General features: G+C 50.4%; 7 protein-coding genes across 7 annotated transcripts; 3 read left to right on the top strand and 4 right to left on the bottom strand.

Moving 5' to 3' along the window:
• Window positions 1-189: 189 nt before the first annotated feature.
• On the bottom strand, window positions 190-2,089 carry CABS01_03923 (uncharacterized protein; the record flags this gene model as incomplete). The annotated part of the gene is made up of 2 exons (XM_060537295.1): window positions 190-844; window positions 1,122-2,089. Coding segments are annotated over 2 exons (1,623 nt in total), but the record flags the coding sequence as incomplete, so codon positions are not given.
• Window positions 2,090-3,016: 927 nt separating this feature from the next.
• Window positions 3,017-4,030, top strand: CABS01_03922 (uncharacterized protein; the record flags this gene model as incomplete). Its single annotated transcript, XM_060537294.1, has 2 exons — window positions 3,017-3,122; window positions 3,174-4,030. The coding sequence occupies 2 exons, from the start codon at window positions 3,017-3,019 to the stop codon at window positions 4,028-4,030; spliced, it is 963 nt and encodes a 320-aa protein (XP_060391552.1).
• Window positions 4,031-4,207: 177 nt separating this feature from the next.
• Window positions 4,208-5,311, bottom strand: CABS01_03921 (uncharacterized protein; the record flags this gene model as incomplete). Its single annotated transcript, XM_060537293.1, has 1 exon — window positions 4,208-5,311. The coding sequence occupies one exon, from the start codon at window positions 5,309-5,311 to the stop codon at window positions 4,208-4,210; it is 1,104 nt and encodes a 367-aa protein (XP_060391551.1).
• Window positions 5,312-6,334: 1,023 nt separating this feature from the next.
• CABS01_03920 (cytochrome P450 17A1) lies at window positions 6,335-8,064 on the top strand (the record flags this gene model as incomplete). Its single annotated transcript, XM_060537292.1, has 5 exons — window positions 6,335-6,344; window positions 6,549-6,745; window positions 6,819-6,943; window positions 7,009-7,320; window positions 7,377-8,064. The coding sequence occupies 5 exons, from the start codon at window positions 6,335-6,337 to the stop codon at window positions 8,062-8,064; spliced, it is 1,332 nt and encodes a 443-aa protein (XP_060391550.1).
• A 572-nt stretch (window positions 8,065-8,636) lies between these two features.
• On the top strand, window positions 8,637-10,029 carry CABS01_03919 (alanine racemase domain-containing protein; the record flags this gene model as incomplete). The annotated part of the gene is made up of 4 exons (XM_060537291.1): window positions 8,637-8,807; window positions 8,870-8,986; window positions 9,050-9,536; window positions 9,599-10,029. 4 exons carry the CDS (start codon window positions 8,637-8,639, stop codon window positions 10,027-10,029), a joined length of 1,206 nt encoding a protein of 401 aa, XP_060391549.1.
• A 243-nt stretch (window positions 10,030-10,272) lies between these two features.
• CABS01_03918 (uncharacterized protein) lies at window positions 10,273-12,163 on the bottom strand (the record flags this gene model as incomplete). Its single annotated transcript, XM_060537290.1, has 2 exons — window positions 10,273-11,118; window positions 11,177-12,163. The coding sequence occupies 2 exons, from the start codon at window positions 12,161-12,163 to the stop codon at window positions 10,273-10,275; spliced, it is 1,833 nt and encodes a 610-aa protein (XP_060391548.1).
• A 1,602-nt stretch (window positions 12,164-13,765) lies between these two features.
• Window positions 13,766-14,578, bottom strand: CABS01_03917 (uncharacterized protein; the record flags this gene model as incomplete). Its single annotated transcript, XM_060537289.1, has 2 exons — window positions 13,766-14,139; window positions 14,293-14,578. 2 exons carry the CDS (start codon window positions 14,576-14,578, stop codon window positions 13,766-13,768), a joined length of 660 nt encoding a protein of 219 aa, XP_060391547.1.
• Between the last annotated feature and the right edge of the window lie 433 nt (window positions 14,579-15,011).

Here is a 15,011-nt window from a genome sequence, read left to right as displayed (position 1 = left end):
TCCTGCATACTGAGCGGAGTTCGGGTTATTCTTCTGATACTTGTCACATTTCGGATTCTGCTGTCGGTAGTAACTTTAGCATCAAGACTTTGTGTTGCGCGTCATGTTCTGGAACTTGTTGGGATCATGCATGTGTCAATAATGCTGTTGATATTCGCAAGTCTGCGGCTGTCAAATTGTCACAAGATATCAAACCTCTACTGCTGGCCCATGATCTCCATATATCGGATCTCTGCTAAACCACGGTACCTCAGCAATGGCATCAATCTTTCCTTCTTCGCCCCTTTTGCCGTAGCACATATCCCAGTGGCAGCCTTTGGGATAACTTCCGACCATCTCGAATCCACTGCCAAAATCATCCAGCAAGCGGTGAGAAACGCCGGCCGGTACAATGATGACATCGCCCTTCTCAACTACAGGCTCGATCCGGCCTTCATTATCTTCGCCCCCAAAACAAAGCTTAGCGCGCCCATGGCTAATGCTCAGAACTTCGTGTGTTGTACTGTGAAAGTGGCTCGTGCTGTACATGGTATATCGCCATTGCGGCTCGACGACACCAAGGGAGGTAAGGCGAGATTCGATGGCTGATACACTCGTTGACGAAAAGGCGGAGTGATAGATCAATAGGGGTTTGTTTTGGATGCTTGTGTTTGGGAACAGTCCATGTGCCGGGATGAGGTGCTTGGACACGCGCAGTGATGCCAAGGGCGCCAGGCTGGCTTTGGAGCCCATGATCGTGTGTTCGAGCGTGGATCTCTTCTTTGGGTATGTTTGTTGGTGAATATCTGTAGGGCAAGCTGTGATACTCGGCCACAGACCTATCTTGGGTAGAAGGGGAAAGAAGCTGTAAGTCGACATGTGTAAATAAGTTGAGAATGGGGTGAAGAAATATTGACGTCATACCCGGCGTGACCGCTCATCATTGCTTAATCTATTCTCATTATTATCATAAGTCTATTCTTTCCGCGCCCGGGCAGAGTCTTTTAGCACACGACGAAATATCCTCTTGTCCTGGTCAATTGAGCCCACCGTGCATTTGACAACTTTACGTGGAGGAACAACACGCCTCAAGACCAGTGCCAACCATATGTCCTTCATTACAGATCCTTCAGGAACTTCACGTTTCTTTCCAAGCCGATGCAATAGCGTTCCAGTACTGGTCAGGATGCATCCGCATATGCCCAACATGGCCACTGCCATCGAAACGCACCGCATCATAGGCGTAGCCCTTGCCCTTCGACTCGGCCATATTCTCCTCGATATCCTCCCAGCCAATGAGCGGATCCTCCTTGCTATACAGATACAGTTTGCGGGATCTCTTGGAAACATACTTTGTGTCGCCAATGGCCGCGACGCTGAAGACAGGCGCGCTTTCCCGGCCGGTGAGGTGCTCGAAGCTGTGATTCAGAAGGAGGAATACGCCCATGATGCACTGTGTCACAACGAACGGCCAGGGAAACCAACCAGCGGTGCCAAGGGTCATGGCCAGAGACCAGCGCTTGAGGTTGTTCCAGGTCATGATCACGCTGCCGGGTGTCGAGTCGTAGCTAGACAGGCGGTGCGGCATGGGGCGACCGAATCTCTCTTGGTAGGCGTGCAGCGTTCCAGCGTAGTTGATGCCGCCCGTGTTGGACATGACATGCATGAGGACCGCATCTTCGTTGGGGTCTGGTGTTCCGGACGTTGTCGAGGGATAGGCGGCTTCGATGATGGGATTCATGTTGTTGGAGCGGGTCTGAAGGTCCTCTCTCATGGCTTTGACAATGGGCGAAAGCACGGCGATCTGTTTTGCGTGCGGAAAGAGTGTGCGGAATCCATCGGCGTATTTGGAGACGTGTTTTGGTATGGCGTCGCCCCAGCTGTAAATGATGACGACCCTTGGGTGATCTGCTGATGGCTGCGTGCCCTCTGTTACTGGTTCACCTTCGCGAAAGAAAATCTGGTCGGTGATGGCCGTGAAGCCTGGGAACGGGTCTGATTTCGGTGCCATTTTGAGGGCTTCTTGGGGCGTGCACCACGAGCAATGAGATAAACTAAGAGTGAGATAATAAACGAGCAGACGTAAGCTTTGGTGAGAAAAGTTGAGCAAAGGACCTGGGCATCAGCTGTACATTCGCGAGGAGGGAGCATCAGCGTTCATATTTTGAACGTCAGATCCATTTTCTGATGACTGATCTCATCTCGGCGATAAAATCTTATCAAAGGCCCGGAGACTCGGTAGGCGTCCTGCGGCCACGCCGTTGTTGGGACGCGCCGTGGACCCAGGAACCTAACTGTTGGGACTCGCATCGGAGCAGTAGCCTGAAAACCGTACGACGGCCGGCGTTGGGCATAGTCCACGGAGGATCCGTTACTCTAATCTGGCGTGCCTGAGAGGATCGCATTGCGCGTTGTGTGGCGCCTCAAATCTCACACCAGTCATGGACTCATGGCGCCGCCCTGTGTGGGCTTCTTAGGGGGCTTTCAGTTTCGAGTGTGAGCCACTGAGGGTGAGAGTGAGACTCATCTCACTCACGCTAAATACTCAAAAGTGAGCTTGGCGGCGTGCGCTGACGGCTCCCACAGGTCCACTTACCGAGGCTAAAGCAATTGCTGTTTAGAAGGGGCCGGACGCCCAAGGTCCTGGAGCGTTGTCCAGATTGAGCGGGCTTGAGTCAGGTGACATGTGCAAAGCCGAGGCTCACTCAGGAACGGGTTCGGTTTGAACTCCGCCCGCCCTCTCTGATCTTAGAGATGGACAAAGTGAGAGCCAACAAGCGTTCGAGAACCGGACCCACATTGTCGATACCCCAGAAGCTTCCCCGGATTCCAGCGACTCGACGATAGTTCAGCTTCATCCAAGTTCTTTTCGTGTATTACTGATCCTAAACTCAGATACATCCTCCATCTATTGAACGGCCTTATCGACTTAATGACCGGTGGTGTTGCAAAGGCTAATCAGCATCCCTGTAATTGAGCCTCTTGGCGAAGAGGACGAGACTTTGACCCTTGAAATCAGCGGGATCCTGTCGATATCATGACGTCTGAGGAGCTTGTAACATTCTCAAGTGCTACGACGATAACAAAACTCGGTCCCAATGTGTACGGAGCAGAATTGGTTCCCAGCTGGTGCACCGGCTCAGGTCAGTCGCTTGTTCTCTACGCCCATTGGGCTCATCATTGACAGCGCGCAGTTCCGAATGGCGGTTACGTCGCATCGGTGATTCTCCGTGCGACATCGCAGCACCTTACAACACGCGGACAACCCGACTCCATTTCGGCGCATTTCGAGTACGTCAATCGCACGGAGATTGGTCCTGCAATTCTCATTGTCGATGAAGTCAAGCTCGGCCGCAATCTTTCAACGTTGCACGTCTCCCTCTATCAACATGATCTCCAATCATCAGCTCCCTGGTTTACGCCGTCTTCCAGAAAAGAGGTCGTCGCCTACTTGATCAATACGCGCTTAACTGTCGAGAAGGGCCTGACGCTAGAGAGTGGCTGGGCAATGACTCCGCCAGCCAAGACCGCCAATCTCTCCCTCCTCGGTCAGGATAAGGACCCCCACTGGGTACGCAAGCTAAAGCTGAATGCTCGCGCGACGTCCTACGCCCGCGCTCACAACAATCTCGAGTACTACGTTCCGCGCGAGGACTCACGCCGTGGAATCGTCGATCTCTGGTTGCGGCTGAAAGACGGCCAGAGGTTTACGAATGCATCGCTCGGTTATGTTGTGGACGCGTATCCGACAGTAATAGAGGCATGGAGACCGAAGCGCGACGAGGAACAGACACCTTTTCGGTCGAATGAGATGTTTTGGTACCCTACCCTTGCTCTGAATCTGGACGTGAAGAAGGCTTTGCCGGAGGAGGGAGCCGAGTGGCTCTTCCTTCGGACAATGGCAAAGGTCATCCGAAATGGCAGACTAGATCTTGAGGTTATTGTTCTAGATCAGGGTGGAGATGTTGTCGCTCTGAGTACTCATGTGAACATGGTTTTGCCCGCTGAGAGGAACTTGAAAGAAAGGAGTCACTCGAAAGCCAAGATTTAGATGCAAGGCCTAGACGTATACTCGACCTGATATGGTTCAGTTCATTTTTTCAAGGGCATTATGTATCAGATCTCATATCCTATGTACATGTCCATAATACCCCTAACCCATCATGTTTTGCGTCATTCAGACGTGCTTGGTTCAAGGCGCTAGTTGAGGCGTGAAGCCGACCGCAAACTATTGCACCTTCCCTCTGGAGTCAACCGACCAGATTTCTTCGATAACCCCATTACGATGGGCGTAATACCAGTCGTGCAGGTTAATCGTTGGATCAATGTGACTGGGAACCATTTCAACCCGATCTCCCACCGTCAAGGCGGGAGTTTCCTCCTCCCAACTAAGCGAACCATGCTCGTCTCCCAGGTTGGCGTGGGTATAGCGTCGGTCTTTGCATTCAGCAAGTCCGCTGTCCGTCGTCAACGACTTCAGCCCCGTATCAATCGTCACTTGCCGCTCGCCCTGCTTGCTGACAACGGTCGCTAACAGCGTTAAGCTATTGGAGTAGAACGAGCCGACGGCGTTGCGATAGTCCGTATCCATGAAGATGAAGGATCCCGGCTGCAATTCCGTGACTCCTGGAACCGTAACGCAGAATTCAGCGGTGCCTGTGCCGCCGGTTGTGACCACCTCGATGCCGAAACCTGCTTTCCGAAGCGCTTCTGCCGTCTCGGTCAGCGTCTTCATGGACTCGAGGCACTGCCTCTTTCGGTCCTCCCGGTCGTGGAGGTGCTGCAGGTGGCCCTCATATCCCTGCACACCAATCAGGTTGAGATGCTTGAGATTTCCAATGTGTCTCGCCAGAGCCATGGCAGGCTCGCCTGCGGTCACGCCAGTCCGATGCAGTCCAACATCCAAGTCAATCAGTGTGAGAATAGGCTCCTCGACACCGGCCTCCTCCAACGCGTCGTTGATTGCCGTTGCACCAACTTCGCTATCGACTACGATTCTAATTTTCTTGTTCTTCTTAAATAGTTCAACAAGACGCTTCACTTTCGGTCTGCCAATGATTTCGCACGTAATGAGGATGTCGTCGAAGCCCGCCGCCGTGATGGCTTCTGCTTCTGACACTTTGGCCACACAGCAGCCTTTGGCACCGGCGGCAGCAAGCTTTCCGGCAAGAGCTGCACTCTTTGTTGTCTTGAGGTGAGGGCGGATGTTGACTCCGGTGGGTAGTAGGCTGTCGAATAGCTTCTTGATGTTTGCTTCCATGAGGTCGAGATCCACGATCATGGAAGGTGTGTCTAGGCTGTCTAGCCCGTCTCCCACATTGACAGTGTACATTTTGGCGACGATTTTGGGTTGTTGAGATGAGAATACATGACGTGAACAGGTTTTCAATGCCAAAGAGGAAGTGAACACGGGAATCCAAGATCCCGCATAAGATCGGCTGCGGGGTCGGCAACCCCAGAGCGAGATAAGACGATTCGGAGTGGATCTCCGGCGTCGGAAACGGCGTGACTAATCAGTCTGTGTACTGTTGTCCGCGGAATAATACCTCGAGCAAGATTTGATCGACGTGTTCATTTCCCTGCTGAAATACGCTCGAGTATGGAAATGGAAGGAAGTTGAACTATCAGGCATGGCACTGCTCTGCATCTCGGTCAACATGTATGTCTCACAGCGCACATGAACACACCATAATTGAGCTGCCAACGCACGTGCGCCTTGGGCTTTTTGGCGCCTAGACACGGGAACCGGCAAGTTGCGCTTGAACGATGGATCTTTTGCCCGGCTCGGCACATCTGCAGGTTCAATAGAGGTTGGCTTCAGCTAACAACCGATGCAGGGTTGCATCACTCATGCAGCACTGTTCATAATCAGCACTATACTTATCCGTCCTACTCAAAGCAGCATTCAAGGGCTGATCACGCGTTGCCGATAGGCCATCGATGAGGGGAATGTTGTACAATGGGTATAAGACAGCAGTCAGAGTAGGACTGGGAACTTGCTGCATAGCAGACCAGACAAATGAGACGAATGAGGTGGCTATGATATGAAAGCATATGATCTTGCTCTAAGACAGCTCATGACTGAGGTAGAGGAAAATGAAAGAGATCTGCAAATCTGGCTGTTATAGAATATTTGTATATATATCCCACGTGCCTATTTGAGTCTATGGTAACAACCTAAGCATGCACAACATCTTATCGAACCTTCTCACCAAACCCCCCGTGACTATGGTGCTACTTGATGCGCCAGAGCTTTCGCTAGCCTCGACCGGGGCTTTTTTGTCTATCGCGACAATTTCGACACTAATTTTACGAATCTTCTATAATTTGTACTTACACCCCTTATCCAACTATCATGGCCCATGGTATGCGGCTTCATTCTCACTTTGCTCCGCTGTCATATCTGTATTTGGGCTTGAGCCACATTGGTTGCTGTACCTGGCCAAAAAATATGGATGTGAGTTGTTGCCCGTCTTGTTCTTTCATCTGAGATTACCACGAGATTCACTAGCTAGTGTCCCGTCCAATCTTTTGAAAAGTGATAGACTAGTACTAACTGATCGGCGAAGTTGAGAAGCCTATCCGCATAGCACCATCGCTTCTGCTTTTTCCTCAATCCAAGGCTGTCAAGGATATCTACTGGGATTCGAAATGCAATAACAAAGCTTCCCTTTACGGTTCCGGTGCACTTGGCCCACCGCACCTATTCTCGACCATTGATGGGAGTGTGCATAAGTCCTTGAGAAAAGCCCTCGGCGGTCCATCGGTATGTCTCTGCAACAGTTCTACGCTGTTAGTTGCATCCTCGGCGCGCCTTTGACTAATACTGAACTGTCCAGTGGTCCGTAGGTGGATTGAAGAACAATTGGGAACCACGAATAGACGCACACATTCAACTTTTTGTGCAACGGATGACCGAATTTGCCGAGAAAAATCAGGCAGTTATTCTCTCCGACAAAGTAGCGTGAGTATTGACATGCTCTTAGCAAAGATGCAAAAAACCTTGTGACAAGGCTAACCTCATCTAAGAGAGTTCGCGGCCGATATCATGACGCTAGTCTGTTTCACCAACCCCTGGGGCTTCGTCGACAACAGTCGTGACGAGCGCAACATGCTCAAAAGTTGGCGAGAGGGATTAGTCTTCTTCGGGTTTGCAGGTCGTTTCCGCTTCTTTCGGGATGTGATTCTGAAAGGCTCGCTGGGTAAATATTTTCTACCAGAGACAAGCGATGACAACGGCATGGGATACTTGATGAGGCAAGCAGACAGGGAGGTCTCTGGTCGGGAGCAGCGCATGTCGCAAGAGGACTTTTCCCAGGAAAGACCAGACTTTTTGCAACTGTTCGTCACATCAAACCCCTGCGTGTCATCAAGGCGCAATACTAACCTGGTTATAGGTGCCTCGAGGCACGGATGGACGGAAAGCCATTGACGGCGATGCAGAAGCGCGCGCACGTAACGCTGCTCATTCAAGCCGGCGCGGATACGACCGGAACGGCGCTCGGCAGTACCATCCGATTCCTTCTGACCCATCCGGCCGTGTTCGCACGCGTAAGAGCCGAGTTGGCAGCTGCCGCCGACGCCAAACTTCTCAGCACACCCATTCAATTCGAAGAGACAAGGGCACACTTGCCCTACTTTGTGGCATGTATCAAGGAGTCTCTGAGACTTCACCCGCCCGCGACGAACTTGTTCGGCAGAGTGGCGCCGTCCCCGGATGGTAAAGTCGTGGACGGTACCTGGGTACCCGCTGGCGCAGAAATTACGAGCAATTCGTACGTCGTTCAACGGGACCCTCATCTGTATGCCCCGGACCCAGAGGTATATCGACCAGAGCGGTGGCTTGAGGACGAGGGAAATTCCAAGGAGCATATCAGCGAGATGGATGCTTCTGCTTTTGTGTTTGGCGTTGGGCCTAGAGTCTGTCTAGGAAAAGACCTTGCCATCATGGAGTTGTACAAGCTGCTCCCAGAGACTTTTCGGCAGTTTGACTTTGATATGAAGGAAGAGGGAGAGTTTGTGGTTGTCGGGGGTATTGCCTACAACGAACGGTTTGTTGTTCAGCTGAAGCCGCGAAAGGAATAGTCCTCGTTGAAATTTTTCGTTTCTTCAACTTGTTCCTTTTTTCTTTTGAGGCATCTGGTTGCCACGGCCAAGTTAGTAGGCTAAAGGGATCTCAGTAGTATGGTAACCTTGCCTGATGACAACGCTGCACAGATTCCTGAGACGACGATAATCAGTGTCTACAATACCGTGTTACAAGTTGTGGCTTGAGGGAAGTTATCAACTAATTGGTTCATATGTTGATGCAACGCCGGTCAATGTCTCCGTCATCGAGCAACCGACGATAAGCGATGACAAGGAAACGGGCAACTCTGCCAATAAAGACGTTTTCCGCGCTGAATCCTTGCCGGCGCCGGAGCGGGGAGATGCCCCACAGCTGTCTAGCGCCGCTTTCGGCTATCTCGGTCGCACTGATTCCTCCTCTCTCAGGCGTCCTTTCTGGACAGTGTAGCCCATGTCAACAAGTCGACTCCGACTGGTCCGCGGGAAAGTGGCAGGGTTCGGAGAAAATCATGCTGTCTCTTCAGTTGCTGGCAGTCTCTCTAGAAGCATAACGTTGCAGCACGCATACTTCCATACTGTAGACAGGCACCATGGATTATTCGTTACAGAACCACCGCTCCTTTATTGGCTCCAAGGTCACTGACCTGCCTACGCCCTCTTTTGTTCTCAGCTTGCCAACCATCAAGAAGAATATTGAGAGGCTGCATCAGGATGTCGAGAAGGCCGGAGTCACACTTAGACCTCATGTTAAGACCCTCAAGGTAGGAAATTGACATATTTTCCCACTCCGACATATTTGAGGTCATGACTGACTGACTCGCAGAGTCTGGAAGTCACGCGGTTGATGCTGGGAAATGGCAAGTACAAGAGAGTTGTGGCATCAACACTGTCAGAAATCCGTGGATTATTGCCATTGGCAGAAGAGGGCATTCTCGAGGAGGTTTGTTATGAGTTGCCAGTAAAGATACACAAGGACTCGCAGAACTGAGGCATTTTCTTTTAGGTTCTGTATGGGCTGCCGCCCCCAGCAAGCACCATCCATCTGCTGGAAGATCTACGAAAGTCCACCAACGTCCAGCTCATGATCGACCATGAAAAGCAGCTCACAATCGTAGAGAAATTTGCCGCCAAGAACACGGAAAGCACAATCCAACCCTGGGACATCTACATCAAGCTCGATGTGGGTAGCAAGCGCGCCGGTCTTCCCCTGGGCAGCGATCGTCTTACAAAGTTGATTCAACACGTCAACAACTCACCAGCCGTCACTCTCAAGGGTTTCTACTGCCATGCAGGCCACTCTTATGGGTGCCGGACACCACAAGAAGTGGAGGATCTCCTTACGGTCGAAATCAACAGTGTCCTGAGCGCTGCGAAGCTGGTCACTGGTGACAGAAAACTCACTCTATCTGTGGGCGCTACACCGACGGCTCATGTTGTTGGCACTCTTAAGGCAGCGATCCCCGAGAACGTCACCTTGGAGTTGCACGCCGGTATGTACTTCTCGCTAATTTGACCGCAGAGGCGAGACACGATTAACACGAGGGTTTCTTAGGGAACTTCCCAACAAACGATCTCCAACAGGTCGCAACCAGCGTCATTGGAGCCGAAGACCAGGCCATCCGCGTCCTCTCCGAAGTCTGCAGCGTGTACCCGGAGCGCAACGAGGCTCTCATCAACGCCGGGACAATCGCCTTGTCAAAGGAAGCTGGCCCGGACCCAGGCTACGGCAAGGTTGTCGGCAAGCCTGACTGGGCTGTTGTCCGAATGTCTCAGGAACACGGTATCCTGGGTGAAGTTCAGGCACCGGGCTCAAAGACTACTGAGCCAGAGCGCAGAGATGTGGAAGCGAATTTCGATGTTGGCGATAAGGTGTTCCTCAATGTCCAGCATGCCTGCATTACTGCTGCGGCCTTTTATGTTTACTACGTTGTAGATGAGAATGATGTTGTGGTAGATACCTGGGTTCCGTGGAAGGGGTGGTAATGGTGAAAAGTTTGACAGTTTAGTCAAATAGTAGAAGCTTTAGTCCCTCATACCTTACTATAAAGAAAATATTCGTGGTATCATATTCGCCCGCTCTTGATGAGACCCGTCCATAAATGTACACACATGTTGATCGAAAAATGTTCTCTGGTTCCGCCAGTCGCCGCCATTTTTCGTTCGTTCTCACGCTCGCTGGCCCCTTAAACACCGCCGCTATTCATATCAATCATGTCCCCAGTCCATCTACGCAAATGAAATCCAAATCTGATTCTCGTTCATGACCCGACAAACCTGCCAAGGACCTGCCCCAATATCCGCTGGAATGACCTCGTTGTGGTCCCACAGGTGCTGCAGTACGACTGAGGTTTGTCGGATGTTACCCAGACCAATGGTGGCAAACATATGGCCCAACCTCTCATGCAGGAATTCTTGTTGTCCCCTATCTGTGACGCACGAACCGATAATGGTGATGGGCCAGCATAGACTAGTGTTTATGCGGACGCTAGGATCTAGTTGTGCTAGATGTGAGAGAGCTCCGCTGAGGGCGTTTTGGATAGCCATTGCCTGGAGGCCGTGCTCTTCTCGAGAGAGTGTATGTAATGCCGTGTGCAGATAGAGCAACAAGGCTTTCTGGTATATATATCCAGCCAAGGCAACATTCTCAGTCACCATGGGGTTTGGCTGCCAGTTGAGGATCTGGCTTTGTAGTTGTGAGAACAGAATAAAGTCATCGGCTGATGGGCGCCAATCCGGCTCGTCCATGTGGCTCATTATCCGCCGTCCCAGGTCGAAGATCGAAGGCACCAGCAGGATCAGATCTAGCCAGCATCCGCATAGACTACCTATGTAAGAGGATGCCACGAGCTCAGTGGCGAGGAGAATGAGATCGTTGCTGAGGAATAGTTGATCACCAAGTCTTGCGTCTATGGATATCATGCTGACGGTCGCCGTGTAGATGTAGTATTCGGTCAAGAAGTCTTTCAAAGTCTTGTGTAGAAAGGTGTTGTTCGCAGATAAGAAGGGCAAGATCAAGGACTGGGCTGCCATGAGATGGTCGAAGATGGTTCCATTCACGTCACCTTTGGCAGTCTACAAGGGGTATCAATATCACGGTGAACTCAATTCCGAGCGTGACAGTGCAACATACCTCGACCAAGCACAGAATCAGGGCACCAATGCCCAGGATCAGCGTTTCTTCACCATGCTGTCCGCCCATGTACGTCGAGATGTTTTGCTGAAAGAGTCGTAGCGACTGATTGTAGTATTTGGTTGCAATATGGTCCGTCGGAACTAAAGACTTTGCTGCTCGGTGAACGGCACTCTGCGTAAGGAGTAAATGTAAGACGAGATCGCTGCTGAATGCTAAAGGAATCAACTGCGCGGTGAAAGGGTTGTCTGCCGTGGATCCATTGGCCATACTGAGCGATGTCGCGCTGAGGTAGTGACTGAGAAGCTCGAGTGAGTTGCTATCCTGATTGCCGGCCAGGAGGTTCATTGACCTCGGTACATGGTGATCTCTGAATATCGACATTGGCTGAACTGGCGAGTGCACCATCTGATCCGTAGTCTCGCCATCGTCCGGGTCCTCCGTGTTAAAGACCGAAAAGGCGGAAGGGTCTTGAAGTCCGATGGCAGCCGCTGTGTGCTCTTCTGGCGTCTGGGGAGGGACGATGATTCCGCCGCTCTGATCTGTCGTGACGATCTGGGTTGCCGGGCTTGGACTCGAGTCTGTTGTGGCTGCACTTGGTGATTCCGAGGATTGGATATGTGATGCAAAAGAGAAGTTGACTGAACGATCTGGGAGATGCTGGGGACTCTGGGATGCCACCGTGGACCCTGATGGTGAAGGAGCAGTAGGCTGAACATCGTCCTGCCGCGTGCTCTCTGGCGAATTTCCTACCTCGCGGGGTGAGCGCGAGGTGCCGCCGCTTTGGGTAGCTTGAGAGGAAGAGGCAGCGGCGGTGGCCTGGGATGAGGACGTTGGGGGCCAGCGGCACTCTAGGCGGTTCCGCTCACAACCGCGACACCGCGGCTTGGTCTCGTCGCACTTCTTCTTGCGACCGCGGCACGTCAGGCACCCCGTACGGACGCGGAAGATTGGCCCCGCAAGGGTACGGCGGGGTTTCGTTGACATGGCTGAGAGAGCCGGCCGGGCCCGTTGAAGTGAGTGAGTGACGAAGGGAGGGAGAGAGAGGGGAAAGACAAAGCGCCAAGAAAGCCCGAAAGTTGAACCGTCCTCCGATAGAAGGGGAGAGCGAATGAGGCAAAGTTCTAGACCAATCCCAATGGAACGGGCAGCAGAAGAAGCGAATGCTTGTGTGTTAGATGTGATAGACTGATCTTTGCATGAACAGTTGACACGGAGTTGGAATGTCGAATGGACTGCCTCCGCGTGGGCCAGATAAGGAAAATTTGCCGGGGTCGTGTGAAGGTGCACTATTCGTGTCTCGAGCGCGGTCCGCCGGATCCGCCCGACCCACTTACTTCACCGGTGCCAGCGCGGTAAAGAACCGGATTGGCCACCCCGCATCCTCCTTGTCTCGGCCGGGTTACCCTGACGAGGCCTAGTCGGCACTTTGTCATCGTCCTCACCCCTCTTCAGCCTCAATGAACTCGGATAGGGTGTTGGGAGTTATCAAGTATCAGATCTTTGAAAATTTCCCCAGCTGACCCACCTACCATTGGAGGACAACTGTAATTTTTGCAACGGGCCTAATGGTTTGTACATTCAATGAATAGGGCGCATACTGTCCTCCGTACGTAGGCAGGGTACTATTATAAGGAAGTGCCTGTCTACCCATTTTAAGCATCGTGTCTATCCGCAAAAATATCGATATCGCATCTAGCTACCCACCTATTCAAATCTACCCGTCAAGGCGTCAACGGTGTAGTGGGCCTAGATCTCTGGAAAATTCGATCACGGTCTCGTAGACAGAAATTTCTCGTGGTCAATTCAACATCTTTCGCATGCCTAAGTACCCAGCTTCAATGCCGGAGAACTGCCTGTGATCCATCAACCATTCTGCCTTGACTCTCGCACGAAACCTTTTCATCTCCCTGATCTTGCGAGAATATTAGTTGGCTTTTCTAATCGCATATGATAGCTTCTTGGTTTTGTATATTTGGGAGGACTAGAAATCAGGTATGCATACTGCAGGGCAAGGGTAAATTGATAATGCTGTTGGTGCAATTCGGATTCGTTGTACCATACATCTCTTGTCTTCATGGGATGATATGGATTCAAAATAATTTCCTGCTCAGTGGGGGTTCAAGACTGGCTGACTGAGAGGCGACCAATTTAATCCGGCTCTCGCAACTATCACATGTAATGAACATTCCAATTTGCAATGGGTTAATTAGCCATCGTGGTGATCTGCAGAAAGCACCTAAATTAAGTAGTCAATAGATCAGCATTCTTATCATCACTTACAAAAGTTGTTTGTATCAATTTAAATGAGCTCCTAGAGCTTGTATAATTTTAGTACTCTATCTAAACTACTAGGTGCAGATGATCGGGCATCGAAACAATCTCCAAATCGCAAAACAACTATTTGGTATGACAAACCTGCTCCATAACAAGGCCAACTAAGTAACTAAGTCACCAACCCTTCGTATCAAAAGGTAAACTAGGCACTAAATATGCCAACTCGCGTGCATACGATGTGCGTGCTGGGAAATGATTCGTCTTTTCAATGCCCATGCTCTTCCATGTCGAGATTATCAGTCTGAACTGGTTTCAGGAACCATTCGAACCTTTAACATATGGTATACTGTAATTGTATAGTCGCGGGTGGGTGTTGTAGTATGGATCAAATGTTAACAAGGCAAAGCCTGGGTCGCCCGCAGCAATATTGTTTGGCCAACAAGTATTGAGCTCCAGACCATCGTTCGCCGGTGGGTTGGCAGCATTCCCCCATTTGTTAATGGTAAATTCTGGCCGAACTGTAGCCGTGATAGCGGCCTGAGTTCTTGTCACGCCGCCTTGTATGATGGTCTTCCTGTTGGGATCGGCATCGACTTTGGCCTTGAATTCGGAGTCCTTCATGTCTTCGATGGCGGCACCAAGACATATTCCTTTCCACATATGTCCTGCTCCTCGATTCATTCCTCCTGGGATTAGACGAATTAGTTGTCCCTGTGCATTTTTACCAGAATTGAGGCGGGCTGGGTCCTGTAGTCCTAGAAGATATGCAGGTGGGTATTCGTCTTTGTCGCAATCTACCTTATTAGGGTTCGATTTGACTTCATCCAGCCATCTATCACCTTTATGTTGCTTCTGGAAGGCTGGCACAGCTTCTGCATCTAAGCGCCACGCCGTTGCCGCGGCTTCAGGCGGACAAGTTAGAGTAGCCCATTGCGGATTGACCTTGATAGCCGAACTATAATGGAAGCAAGCTTGAGACCATTTTTGGCTACATTCTCTCTCCACAACAGTCGGCTTGGCGTTGGGTGCGTAGACAACCGATGTTACAACTAAATCATTTTTCCTTGTCGCATCGTTGACACAAGATTGTATCCTCAATGTGTTTTTAGCAGCCCCAAGTCGCATGGTTGATTTTGCTAGTGGAACCCTGCACTTCCGCCCCTTTTAGATCTTTCTATCAGTGGGGTTATTATCGTGTCACGAGTTATAGCACGCAGTAATGGGCATACGGAGTGTAGTAAAAGTAGCTTAACTATTAAAATAGAAATAGATAAAAAAAAAAGGTCTATATATATAATATCTAAAATAAATACGTAATTTAGTACGTAATAAGCACTTTATAAAGTACGATTACTATCCCTATTACGTAATATACCCCCTAATTACTATTATTAAAGAGCTATTATACTTAAAATAGAATTTCTAAATACCCTTATAAAGGCCTAATTTAGTTAAATATAAATAAAAGAAAAATAAGTATAAAGGATACGTATTTTTTTAAACTACGTTTATTATAAATATATCCCTTTATTTAAAATAAATAAAATCCTAACTTAGA

The sequence above is a fragment of the Colletotrichum abscissum genome, assembly GCF_030869225.1.
Source record: "Colletotrichum abscissum strain IMI 504890 chromosome Unknown Scaffold_7.1, whole genome shotgun sequence".
Classification (NCBI taxonomy): Eukaryota; Fungi; Ascomycota; class Sordariomycetes; order Glomerellales; family Glomerellaceae; genus Colletotrichum; species Colletotrichum abscissum.
Note: the sequence above shows the minus strand (reverse complement) of the source record. Positions and strands in the feature narration are given on the sequence as shown.